Source organism: Myotis nattereri, assembly GCF_964212035.1.
Source record: "Myotis nattereri genome assembly, chromosome: 4".
NCBI lineage: Eukaryota > Metazoa > Chordata > Mammalia > Chiroptera > Vespertilionidae > Myotis > Myotis nattereri.
Window position 1 is genome coordinate 102,834,172 of NC_138079.1, and position 13,676 is coordinate 102,847,847.

Here is a 13,676-nt window from a genome sequence, read left to right on the forward strand (position 1 = left end):
CAGAAGCTGACGTGAGGATTAGCGTTCCTGTCTGTACGTTTCGGTGACCCCCAAATAACCTACAGGCTGCAGAAAGCAGTGACAAGATGCACTTTCCATGTGGCTTCAAGTCCTTCGTCATTTATCAGCAGGGGCTTGACTGCTAAACACCTGTGCTGCTCGCGGCTCTGTGCTCACACCTGGCTGCAGCACCCACAGGGGGCCTTCTGAAGCTCCTTGTGTGCAGACTGTCCTACTGTCTTGTTAACACAAGAAAAAAAAAAGCTGTATCTGAAATGCAGAAAACACGGGCCCAGAGGACCTGTAGTTTTCAGGTCAGAATTCAGCAGAGCCGGGAGCCGCAGCCAGGCTGTGATTGAAGGGCACCGTGAGAAAACACTTTCCTCAAATAACTGGTAATTGCGTCCGAGATCCTGCCGTAAAGAGTCACCTGGGATATTCTGAAAGCTTTGGGCCAATAAATTCAACAATTTAGATGAAATGGACAAATGCGGCTCACCAAAACGGAGGCAAAAGGAAACAGGAAATCTAAGCGGCTCCAAACCTGTGAAATAAATTGAATTTGTAATCAAAAACCATTCCAGAAAGAAAAGCGCAGGCCCAGATGGCTTCACCAGTGGAATCTATCAAAGGCTTGAGGAGGAAATAATAGCAATCCTACACGCAGACTCTTTTGGAAAATAGCAGAGGAGGGAACACTTCCCAAGTTGTTTTATGTGACCAGCGGAACAATGATAGCAAAAGCTGATGAGGACATCAGCAAAAGGGAAGTAGAGACTGCTATCCCTCATGATCAAAGGCACAGAAACCCTCTGCAAAATATCAGCAAATCAGATCCGGCAATATCAAAAGGCATGCTCCATCTCAGGAGTGTGAGGTGGTTTTAACATTTGAAAGCCAATTAATGCAGTTCACTATAGTAACAGAATATAGATGAAGAAGTATCTTATCATCTCAAATGCAATAAAAAGCACATGATACAATTCAGCACCCACTCATGACAGAACTTCCTCAGCCTGACAAAGGCCTCTGTGACGCCTCAGCTCACACGGCTCTTCACGGTGAGGAGGAAGCTTTCACGTGCGGTTAGAAACCAGGCCCTGGCGTCTGGTCCTCATTCTGCTCTCAGCACTCTCCTGGAAGTCTCAGTGCAATCAGACAAGAAAAAGAAACGAAACTGTTACTCATAGATATGATTGTGTATGTGGAATATCCAGGGGAATCTAAAAGGCAGGTACTAAAATGAATACATGAATTTCACAAGGTTGCAGGGTAAAGGTCAATGAGAAAATAACTGTACTATACCATTAAGAAATCATTAGAAAATAAAACTGAGAATATAAAAATACTGAGAATACTGTCTACAATTGCATCAAAAGTACCCCCATAATAAATCTGATTAAGGAGGTCCAAGATGTGTACACTAAAGCTGCAAAACATTGCTGATAGGAATTTAAAAGACCTACATAAATGAAGAGATGTACCATGATCGTGGGTCAGAAGACTCACTGTTGTTAACATGTCTATTTTGCCCAAATTTATATGTAGACTCAAGGCAATTTCTATCAAACTCCCAGGGGGCCTTTTGGAGAAATTGACATGCCAATTATAAAGTTTACATGGAAATACAGAGAATCTTGAGAAAGAAGAACAAAGTTGGAGGACTTACACTTCCTGATTTTATAGCTTAATTTAAAACTGAAGTATTTGGCATTGATCTAAGCTGAAAAATCAGATCAGCAGAAGAGAATAGTCCAGAAACAGACCCAATCTCTATTGTTGATTGATATTACAGTATCAAATCCATGGGTAAAGAAAAGACATTTTTTAATAAATAATGTTAAAATCATTGGGTATCTGTATAGAAAAATAAAATGAGCTTTGACTGCAATTTCATTTATACTAAACTCTATTTTGAAAGACATCATGGACCTAAATATAAAAGCAAAACCTTAAAGTTCATAGAAGAAATCATAAAGAGTATCTCTTAGAAACACATTCACAAAGATACAGTCAATTGATTTTCAACCAAGACACTAAGTCAAAACAGTGAGGCAAGGAAAGTATTTTTTTTTTTTTTTTTTACAAACATGAACGCCAGAATTATAACCGTTTTCAAAGATAGCATAGTTACTTTGAGGTTGACCAAAATTTCTTAGGGCACAAAAAATCACTAAGCATTAAAGAAAAAAATATCGATATTAAAATTTTCCATAATCAAAAGACACCATTAAGAAAATGAATAGGCAAGCCAGAGACTGGGAAAAGCATTAGCAGTGCATAGTTCTAAACAAAAACATACAAATCACAATAACAGGACATAGGACCTGAACATACTTCACAAATGAAGATATAAGAAAGGAGACATGTGCATGAAAAGCTCTGAGACGGCATTTAACCCCCGAGGGGGTCATATCTGAAACACTGTCAGCGCCCCATGCTGGTGAGGTGCAGGCGACTGGAATGCCTAGTGGGTTTCATCACTAATGGGGTATAAGATGGCACAACCACCTTGAAGAACAGTTGGCAGTGTCCTACAAGGTGACACTGCCTGCTCTGTGAGCCAGTCTTCCACTACTGGGAATTTGCCCGAGAGAAGTGAAGACCGATGTCCACACAGAGGCCGCATACATCCACGGCAACCTCAGTCATGACTGCCAGACCTGGGAAGCAAGCACACGTCCCCTGGCCGGATGGGTACACTGTGATGCACTCACACCAGGGACGACACTCGGCTGCAGAAAGGAATCCAGTCCTGATGCAGCAACACACAGATGAACCCCAAAGCATGCGCAGCATGGCCCACCCGCACCCAGAGCCAGAGCGCCTGACGCCCGAGTCGGTCTGTGTGAGAGCCCAGAGCCAGGCAGAGCAGGGCCTGGCTGCACAGCTTTCAGGCGAGTGGGGCGTGGGATTACCTGGAGAGGCGTCCCAGGGACTGTTCTATGGGATGGAAACCTGTATCCCGTTTAAGATACTAGATACCTGATTACTCACGGTGGCCAGAACACATAGAACTGAACACTTAAAGATTGGTATGTATCCTTTCATGTAAATTGGAGGTCAGCCCTCAGACTTAATCATGAGTTTGCTTTTCACATATAATGACCACTGGTGAGATGCAGCCCATAAACTCTGCACACCGTGGGGATAATGCGGGAGCTAGCCATTGCTAATGTTGGGAGAGCCTTGCGGTCACCCCAGCCCTTGGGCACCTCAGCACCAGGGAGCGGGCAGCTGTGCAGACCGCTGACATTCTCTTCACAGGAGCAGTGTTGGAGTGCAGTCAGGAGTCAGCCCTGCGCAGGTTTTGGCTGGGGCTGGGGGAGGCTCTGATACCTGCTGGCAGAGTGGCGGTGAGTGCATGCTCATCCGTGTCTGCTTCGGGCTTCGCTGCGCGCTGCTGCAGAGTCCAAGCCACACCTGGATCTCAGGCTGGCCATCGGCCCCGCGTCCCCACCCTGAGGTTCAGGCATCTGTCTGATGAGAAGGATGTTCTCGGGCTGGGAGGAGGCTCCAACTAAGAAGTTCAGCGAGTTTGCACTTGGATCTCTGCTCTTACCCATGGAGGCCCTGGACTCGGAGTGACTGTTAGCATGCCTCACTTGTGCATGGCCCAGGAGGCCCTGAAAGGTTAGTGAAGAAAAGCAAGGACCTAAGTCGCTAAAGGAAAAATGAGAGTTTGGAGTCAGGAGCTCTTTCTGGGAATCATGTTGCCGCCAGTGAAATCGTATTACATGTAATGAAATAAATGTCGGAATGCAGCATGCCATGAAGACCCAATCAGCGGATGTCATCGTCATTTCCCTGGCCAGCCTGCCTGTCCTGGGATCCCCTCTCCCCAAGGAGAGCAATTACCCCAATTGGTTTTATTGCATTAGTGTGGGCAGAGCTGAAGAAAGGGGCTTTCTTCCTTCCTGCAGGAGCACCGGGAAGCCAGACCTCGGACTCCAGCCCGGGGGCAGCATGCGTGTTTCTGGGAAAAATATGTCTGCAATGATCTGGCCTATGGCCCCCAGCTACAGCCCCCGACCCCCCACTCGCACAGGCTCCCGGGCTCCTCGGCACCCTCTTTGTGCCTCTATTTCCAGCCACTTGCCTTGGAACCACCCTCGGCAGGAAGACAGCCGTTCCTGGGGGTCTAGAAAGTAAGCGGGTCCTAAACGCCTCCAGGACCTGTGACGGTCCTTCCGCCCACGCCACGCAGCCCCACTTCCAGGTCTGTCACAGGCAGGTGCCCCACGGCAAGTTTCAAAGGCTCAGCAAATGGCTGTAGAGGTGTCTCTCCCTAACCACAGGGTTCAGTCCACGCCATGTCCCGGACTGACTGGTACTTTCTGTATGCGCAATGCTCCGTGTGTGGCTCCAAACGGTATCATACCTTGGGGTCAGAAAGTATCAACACCATCAGACTGATGCTGGAGAGTTAAAAATGGGGCCCTTCAAATGCAAAGTGACCCTCAAATGCAGCCATCATCACATGCCTGAGACATGGGCCCCCCTCTGTCTGCTCACAGAGCACATGGGGTACCCCCACCTACTGAAGGTACTCATGGGGTCCTGTAGGCCTCCTCAGCTCCCACAGGAGAGAAACGGCATACTACTTAGGTCAGGGCAGAACCAGGGTGCCCAGGCCCCCACTGGCCCAACTTCCAGTCACCCGTGAGTGGTGCCCCAGACACCATGCCTGCTTGTGGGAGCAATGGTCTGTCCCCCCTCCCGCCCCCGCCACACATACACTTGTGAACCACTCGTCAGTGCTCAGGGCTCCAGGGTCCTCGCAGCTTCTCCCTCGTGGGAAAGGAGCCGGCAGAGACTCTGACGATGAGAGAACGGGGGTGTGTCAAAGCGAGGCACTGCAGACAGAGCTCTCCAGGGTGGTACAGGTGCCCTGATGAAAGGGGGCGCCTCCCCTCGCTCGCCACAGGCCTGCAAAGCGCCCCCCACCCCCTCACTCACCCCCCCGCCCCGGCCAGCGTGCAGGACTTGTGCAGCGTTACGGAAATATGGTGTGAGGCCCTGGAACCTCCCATTTCCCAATGGGAGTTTTGAAGATGAGTGTGCTCAGACCCTGGAGCTTCAGAGAGGAGCCCATCTGCACCCCACAGGCTCCTGCCTCCCACCAGTGCCGGTAAGGCCTAGGGCAGTGATGGCGAACCTATGACACTCATTTTTTTGGTTGATTTTTCTTTGTTAACTGGCATTTAAATATATAAAATAAATATCAAAAATATAAATCTTTGTTTTACTACGGTTGCAAATATCAAAAAATTTCTATTTGTGACACGGCACCAGAGTTAAGTTAGGGTTTTTCAAAATGCTGACACACCGAGCTCAAAAGGTCTGCCATCTCTGGCCTAGGGCTTTCTCAGCCACTGCGGAATGTTCCAGCATCCTGGCGCTCCCCCATCCCCGAGCAGAGAGCAGGGGTCGTATGGGCAGCTGTGGGTCACTCGCCTCTCTTTGAGTCTGCCTTGTTAGTGGCCTATCTGTGCCGTTTTTTGTGGCGGGGTTTTTTTTCTTTCCAGAATTAATTTTGGCCTGAAAACGACTCAAAGAAGGCTTTGTTCCTTTGACACTTATTCTGGAAGAAAAAAAATCTGTGGAAAATCTGACATCTGCATTGTAGGGAGAAGTCAGTAGATGGGGAGGAATATAATTACCTTCCGCTCCTGAAAGGATGTCTCAGATTTTTAAGTGTCTCATATCAGCTTAGAGTTTGAATGACATTTTAATTATTTTGTTTTTTTTCTTCTTCGCTGGTTTGAATCTCCAAAGATTCACCCTCAGATTCTGAGAGGATGCGGGGAGTGTAGCCGTGCTCACGGGGAGCCTCGCGTGACCGCGGCTGAGGTTTTCCACGGAACAAGGGGCGCGTTTCATCAGAAAGCAGCAGCTCTCCCATAGGCAGACGGGCTCGCTCAGATCTGGGTCGTCTGTTTTCACACAACGTAACTGTGTGTGGCCAAATTCAAACGAGGCGTCTCTCTGGCACTTTGTGATCTAAGCAAACCCAGTTTCCAGGAAGATGTGACTACTTTTCAAAGTGCTGCATTCAGAAGTCTGTATCCTTGGAGCACAGCTCCACGAAGGCGCCGCAGCCGGTGGCGGTGGGAGCAGCCGGCGGCGGGCCAGGCGGGCTCCGCCCCGCAGGTGTGAGGCCCCAGCAAGGTGGCTGCGGAAGCAGAAGTGGCTCCTCCAGAACCAACTTCAGAGTAGCCTTTGGGTCCCCGTGGAGCTGGGCGCGCTGAGTACTGCAGTCCCTGTGGAGTGCGTTGTAAACCACGGCTAGGGGCTCCCAGGTGCCTCAGTCCTCCCCACGCACACCTCAGAGCTCTGTCTTTCCGTTTCACTGCAGAAGCCGTGTGGCCACCGCACGTCACCACGTTTTTCCTCCTTAGGGTGTTGCTGAGCTCGTGCCGCCCACCAGGGGTCCCGGCCAGAGGTCTTGGCTGCTCCCCACCCCACACCTGCTCTGATCCCTCAGCCCATCCTGTGGGCTCCACATGTCTGGAATTGGACACATCCCACGTCCGGAACAGTCATTCTGCCTTGCTGGCTGCATGGCCACCAGAGGAGCCATCAGCTCACACTCTTGTCTCTGACTCAGAGCCCTCAGCTTTCCCAAAGTCTTCCCCAGGCACAGAGGTTTTTATGTGTCAGCCAGTTTTAGCCATCACCCCTAGTCATTCAGTCAAACCCCAATCTCATTGTTGCAGCAACAGTGTTTCACAGACGTGATTAAAGTTCACTATCAGCCCAACCGGTGTGGCTCAATGGTTAAGCGTTGACCTATGAGTGGTTGAGGTCACGGTTGGATTCCCCATCAGGACACAAGCCCGGGTTGTGGGCTTGATCCCCAGTAGGGGGCATGCAGGAGGCAGCCGATCAATGATTCTCATCATTGATGTTTCTATCTCTCTCTCCCTCCCTTCCTCTCTGAAATCAATACAGAAATATTTTTTTTTAAGTTCATGATCAGCCCGACTGGTGTGGCTCAGTGATTGAGCATCAAGTTATGAACTGGGAAGTCACGGTTCGATTCCCAGTCAGGGTACATGCCTGGGTTGTGGTCTCGATCCCCAGTGGGGGGTGTGCAGAAGGCAATCAATCAATGATTCTCTCTCATCATTGATGTTTCTATCTCTCTCTCCCTCTCCCTTCCTCTCTGAAATCAATAAAAATATATGTATTTTAAAGTTCATGATCATTTGACTTTAATGAGGAATACTATCCTGGACAACCTGGGTGGGTACATGGATGAATGTGTGGGTGCATGGTGGACGGGTGGGTGCGTGGTGGGTGGGCGGGTGCATGGTGGGTGGGCGGGTGCATGGTGGATGAGCGGGTGCGTGGTGGATGGGCGGGTGCGTGGTGGGTGGGCGGGTGCATGGTGGATGAGCGGGTGCGTGGTGGATGGGTGGGTGCATGGTGGGTGGGTGGGTGCATGGTGGATGGATGAAACTCAGGCAGTCATAGCTGCAGAAACCACCGACGCCAGAGAAAACTGAGCTGGATTAGGGTTGTGTCTTTATTGGTGCAGTGTCGTTCTCCCCTTCTAATCCGGCTATTGTGTAAGAGACAGAAATTGGAACTGCATCTCTGCATCTCAGGCAGAGTTTTTATTCCTGGTAGGGGAACCGTTGGTTTCTGACCTTCGAAGGAGTCATGTGGAGAAAGTGGGGCTGCATCTGACAGGCATGTGAGCTGTCCTCCCGGTGACTGCAGACCAGCCACGATGTGGACTCCGCATGGCGTCCTGGAAGCTGCGCAGGGTTGCGGGGCAGCCAGCTGTGCCGGGGCGGCTGGCAGCGCCCGGAAGCTGGCCCACAGGCTGGTCAGCAGAGTCCCCTCTCCCTGAAGCCACTTTCCCAGGGGACCGGGCGGCAAAGCGGCTCCCTGTAGGCACCCGGGCCTGCGCCCGGGCAGGGTCCTGAGTGCCTTGAAACAGCAGTGCCCATTCGAGGAGACGGGTGGAGGTTTCGTCCAGCCACCTGAGCTGCTGCATGGTGTGTCACTGTAGCAAGTGCGACGTCCCTTTGACACCCTCCTAGGCATCTATCGAAGTATAAGTAAGGTTGTGTGTGTGTGTAGCTTTGCAAAGTTGTCCAGTTTTAAAGCCTCACAGTTGTATTGCTGTGATGATGCTCACAGTCTAAAAACTGAGTTTTAAAGAAAGGGCAGAAGGAAGCCGGTTATAACAAGGAAGCAGTGTTTCTTTTCCCTGCAGCAGTTGCTGGCTTTTCGTCATTGAAGCCTTTGTGAAACTTCCTTTAAGTCTTACCCTCACGTCCCTTCAGGGGTCCCGGCAAGTGTTCCTCCAGCGCGGGCTCTTCCCCGGCGGGCTTCCCCATCCGAGGGCTCCTCGCCGTTCTGGGGAGGTGGCTCACGCTGCTCTTCCTGCTTCTTGCCTTGGCAGGGCCTGATCAAGATCCGGGGGGACCAGTGCTGGCGAGACCTCACCTGCATGGACTTCCACTATGAGGTGAGCAGCGGTGACCGTGCTGTGCTGTGATGTGATGGCGCAGACTACAGCTCGTGTGGGAGCCCTCTCTGCTTCCCTTCTCTTGGGGCAGAGTGGGGCGTCTGGCCACTGTGGTTCTGGGCCTGGTGGTTCATTCTGGTTTGGGGCAGCGAGTCCCTCTGCTGCTGCCCACAGCCTTCCCAGGCCCTGGGTGTCAGGCCGGGCTCCCTCCCTCCTACAGGCTGAGCTGGCCCTTTCTGCCTACACCGAGCTCCCAGCCTCGGTGGATGTGGGTACAGGGGTGTCCCGGCTCCCCCAGGGACAGGCTCCAGTCCTGTGTTCAGATCCCCCGAGCCCCCTCTCTACCTTGGCCCAGGGCTTTGGGCAGAGTCCCCGATCCCTGGACCAGGCCCTGGTCAGAGCCCCTCCAGACATCCCTGTCTCTGCTGACTGCTAGCCTGTTCGGTGGGGAGCTGGGGTCACCTTTCCTTATGAATTAATTCGAGGGCATTTGGCATTGAAGTGTCCTTCGTCGTCTCGGTGCTGTTGGCTCATTCGCACACAGAGTGCATGCCTGTCGGGTGCCGGTTCTCACGTTGGGCTCGTGTTGCTTTTATTGGCAGTGAGAGCCTGGACACGCCTAGAGCACCACCCGTCAGAGAGCTGTCGCCCTGTTCCCTGCTCGTTGCTTGTGGCTCAGATACAGGAGAGTGGTTTTTATCTGCTCGTCTTCTGAAAGGCGGCTTGTAGACCATCTTATGCCTTCTGTGGCTTTCAGTCCCACGTGTGTTCAGTCCTGGATGTCACCTCTGAGTCCTGGGGGCCCGCCCCCTCACTGCTGTCACCTCTGAGTCCTGGGGGCCCGCCCCCTCACTGCTGTGCCTGTGTGTTAGCGATTAAGCAGCCCGGGCCGGGTCATCCTCTGTGTGCTGTATTTAAGAAGTCAGGCTTTATCTTTAGGGCCTGGAGGTCAGCCCATGTCCCACCTAGCATGTCTCGGAATGTCCCCCCCTCCTGCTCAAGGACCCCTGCGGCCCACCCTTGGCCCTAGAGCTGCCCTTTCCAAACGTGCCAGCAACGAAATGCTCCCGGCTTGGCAGGAGGGAGCATGGGACCCCATGGACTGGGCCGCGGGTCTCCTGCTCTGTCCTGGGCCCGTCCACAGCCCCCTCAGCCACCTCGTCAGCACTGGCCTGCTGTGTGTCCCCATGAAGGGCATCAGGGCACGGTAAACAGGCAGCGCCTGTCAGTCCCCAGGATGCGAATGCCCGTGCTCGCTGTGCCTGTAGCTCTCTGGCCAGGATGGAGGCAGCTCTAGGACTCCTGCGTTAGGACAATGGAAGGAGCTGTGGCGAGTGGAGGGTAGGGATGGGTGAGCGTCCCCACAAGGGCATGGAGTTGGCACACACCAGGGCCTGCCTGGGAGTGGGGCAGGCAACGGGAATGTGGCCACATTAGCGCTGGCTCGTGAACTAAGTCCTGGGACAGGCTGCCAGCAGGCATGGCATTGGTGTGTGTGAGGCCGGGGCCACTTGGAATCGACGTTCTAGGACAGGCTAAGTTGAGGCTCATCAGGATCCAGGAATGTGATGACCAGCGATCCCCTGGGACCCAGGGCTGAACCGAGCAGTGCTCCGAGGCCCTGGGAGCTCAGTGCTGCCGTCATGAGGAATCAGCCCATGGCATCCAAGGCAGGCCCTTTGGAGGGACTGAACCCCGTCGCTCTCTGTAGCTGCAGAGCCTTTCCTCAGCAAAGCTTGTTTCAACACCCGCTTTGTATGGGGGATTGGAGGGAGGACACTGACTGACATCTCCTTAGGAGCCAGGCTGTGCTGTGTGCTGACTGCAGGCCATCAGTTCATCCCTTTGTATTATCTGTGCCCCTGGGACAGGATGGTGGGCCACGTGGCCTGTCCTCTGCGACCTGGACTCCTCCAGTCCCTGGCCAGGGGCAGCAGGGCCCCAGGTAGTGGTGGGGCCCGGGTAACGGAGAGAGGGCGCCTCATTCACTGTCATGGCTCCACTGGCAGAGGCCTCACAGAGGGACCCTCTTCTAGGGGAGTCTGCCAAGCCAGTGGGGGTCAGGAGCAGCCTGGGCAACAGGGAGGGGCTCCCAGGATGACAAGAGCTCAGGCCCTCTCATCATTATTTCTATTTCACCTTGAACTTGGCTGTTACTAGGGATGCCCTTTTGCATGGGGCTACCACAGTGAGGCCTGGTGATGGTCAGGACATCAGGAGGGCACAGAGCTGAGCCCGGGCATGTGAATTCCCCCCAGCATCCCGACCCTGTGATGAAGTGGGCACTGAGCTCCGCTCACCCAGACCCAGCCAGTGAGTGGAGGGCTGGTGGGAGATGTGCCAACACCCTGCCCGCCTGCCTCTTGGGCAGAGCTCATCTCATAACGGGATTTCTGTGTGCGGCCCGAGGTCCTTGTGCAGTTTTCTACACCCTCATCAGCTGGACAAGGCGTCAGGGTCAGGGACACACCGTCCCTGCCCCTTGTGTCTAGACACCTGGAGCACTTGGCAGGCGCCTGGTGACACTTGCATCTGATGTCTTTCAGCAGCACAGGGGGCGAGATGAGCAGCATTGCCATCCGACTCATTGCTCAGGTCCAGCTGCACCCTGTTGGGTAGGACAGACCCTCCCCTGCCATGCAGCTTTGGCCCAAATGGTCCCATGTGCCTACTCAGCCCCTTGTCTTTCCATCTACTGGTAACTAAGAGGTGGTTGTTGGTGAGTTCAGCCAGTCGATATCGGAAGAACGCCTTCGAGCACAAACCGTCAGTCCAGCAAGAGAAAAGGCAGGCAGCCTCCATGTGATGCTCCACCGCTGAGCGCAGTGCCTGCAGATCTGGTGATGGCCACGCCTGCACTCACACAAAGCCAGTGTCACTGAGCACATCCAGGGCAGAATAACATTCTGAAAGCCTCCATCCACAAACTGACGGGCTCTGCTCCAACACCCGTGAAACCATCCACAGGAAATGCCCACAGGCGCACCTCGGCTGTCAGACACTAAAGGAAAGGGAGAAAAACAGACACAGCTTACCTGCTAGCAGTTTTATGTCTTATCCAATTACCTTTAAAATATGCAGCATTCCCCTTGGAACAGCAAGAAAATGCTCTTAGCGGCAAACTTGCATTTCTGTGTACCACTCTGCTCTCTAATGTCAACTGAGGGTCGTTGGTGCCAATTCCGTGCCAACAGGAACCTCCAGTTTGGGGTGTGATGAAGAAGGAAACTTTGTTCAGTGTGATGCAGCAGAGCTGTGAAAGCAGCACGGCTGTGAGACCGCCCCGGGCCAGGCGCCTCTCTGGCTAGACAGCTCTGCTCCATACTGGTCTGCTTTATGCTACACTGGTCTGCGCCCTCTGCTGTGGTCTGCCCCATTTGGGACCAGTCTGCTCGGGCCTGCACTGGTGTGCTCCACTCTGCACTGGAGAGACATCTTCGGTATTTTAGCTCAGCCAAGGAAACACAATTTTCCATCTTAGGTGGAAAGGTGAATTGCACTCCCAAAGGCAGAGAGGAGCTGGCTTATATAGGCAGAAGTCCCAGCCCCTGATCCCTGATTGGTCTATCCTCATGCAAATGAAGATTCTAAATCTTCACAGTTTGATTGGTCCAAAAGGCACTGTCCTGATTGGTCAGGATAGAGCCTCTCTGGTTGGTCGGAACCGCACAGCTATTGGAGAGGGAAAGCCTCAGTCCTATTGGTTGGAAAAAAGGGCTGGCTCAGATAGCAGATACACCCTGCAGGCAGGCAACTCAGTGCAGGTTTCTCCATGAAGTGCAGTTTGCATGAGAGACCCCTACATGGAAATGGCGTGTTCTTTTTGTTTTATTACAGCCCCATTAGCCACCAGGAACCCTTTTTAGTGGGTATCTTCTGTCTCAGTGCCCACAATACAGATTAATCAAATTTGAACATTTTAACTTTGATATACTTTGATTTACACAAATGTATTCCTTAAATTCCTTTGTATTGGACATATCACTCACATAAATTGCCTTCACCTTACAGCTTGGTGATTCACAGGCCGCTGAGCTGTCAGAGGGGTCCTAGCCTCACTGGGTCCCTCCGCCCACGTGGGTCCCGCCTGCAGCCCCTCTGAGTCCCTCTGTGCTTGAGCCGGTGCAGATCTTCTTTCCGTGTTTCTCCCCGACCCCCAGGAATACATGAATGAGTCCAAACAAGTTTACACTTGTTTTACTCCAGAGTCCTGCATGCAGAGCTGACCTTCAATCCAGGAATATAATTCACGTTCCACTCCTATTATTTGTAAAGTCCCGCAGCCTCACAGCACATAACAGAGGCCTTGTGTCACGGCAGATGAGTTTTGAAGCTAGCGTGTCAAGCCCACGGTAGGAACCGCTCACTCATAGGCACCTCCAGGATCCATCCGGAGCCGAGCTGTTGGAGCAGAACCTTCATGTGCAACTAGACGGGAACCTTGTGACTGGGTGTGCTCCCTCCTGCCACTCCTCCAGGTGCACATGGGCGGCCCACGATGCTCACCCCTGAGGGTCCGCTGAACCCCTGCGAGTTGCTTGAGACACACTTCCTGCGACTCTGCTCTCCGGGACGTGAGAGTGAGGGCGCCTCCTGCTGGCCATTCCGGGAGAAGCTTTTCCTCTTTCTCGAGATCAGGAAGGTCACTGCCTGTCTAGGTCGTGTCTTCACATGTGACAAGGTGGGAAACGGCCTGGTCCCAGGACCTCTCAGCTCAGGACGGGGTTGCTGTGGCTCCCTGGCCCTGGACACTGTTCATCTCTCCACACGCTGTGGTCATTCTCAGCACACTGACCCCGGGACAGGCCAGGCACTCCTTCCCCGTGGCAGAGACCTTGGCAGCCATGCCAAGGTGCTCCTGGGGGTGAGCACTGTGGGCTGAGTCCCATGGACAGGCCCTGCTGCCCAGGCCGGCAGTGCCACTGGGATTCTCCAGTCCCTTCCAGCACCTTCCCCACCTCCCAGGCGGCCAGTTGCCCTCCTGGTAATGGGCGTTGTCAAGGAAGGCTGCTCACTAAATGCTGACTCAACCTCTGGGTGAGCTGCAGTAATCCACCTGCGAACACTGGTCCACCCCAGCCACCTGTGACCAGTGTGTTTCACGGTCCCCGAGCCCTGGCCACAGCCGTGAGCGGGCACAGTCGGCTGCCTTGCTGATCCCCTGCAAGCACAGCACAGCCGCCATCCCCCT

At 53.2% G+C, this 13,676-nt stretch overlaps 1 protein-coding gene across 4 annotated transcripts in view; it reads left to right on the forward strand.

Annotated features, from left to right (window-relative positions):
- The window catches only part of LMF1 (lipase maturation factor 1), a 114,896-nt gene that overhangs the window by 70,581 nt on the left and 30,639 nt on the right, over positions 1-13,676 (forward strand). For 3 of the 4 annotated variants that reach the window (XM_081089524.1, XM_081089526.1, XM_081089525.1), the window contains one exon: positions 8,420-8,485. The exons of the other annotated variant lie outside the window; for it this stretch is intronic. In XM_081089524.1, coding sequence (XP_080945650.1) covers positions 8,420-8,485 — 66 coding nt within the window. The remainder of the gene's footprint in view (positions 1-8,419; positions 8,486-13,676) is intronic. 4 annotated transcript variants of the gene reach the window in all.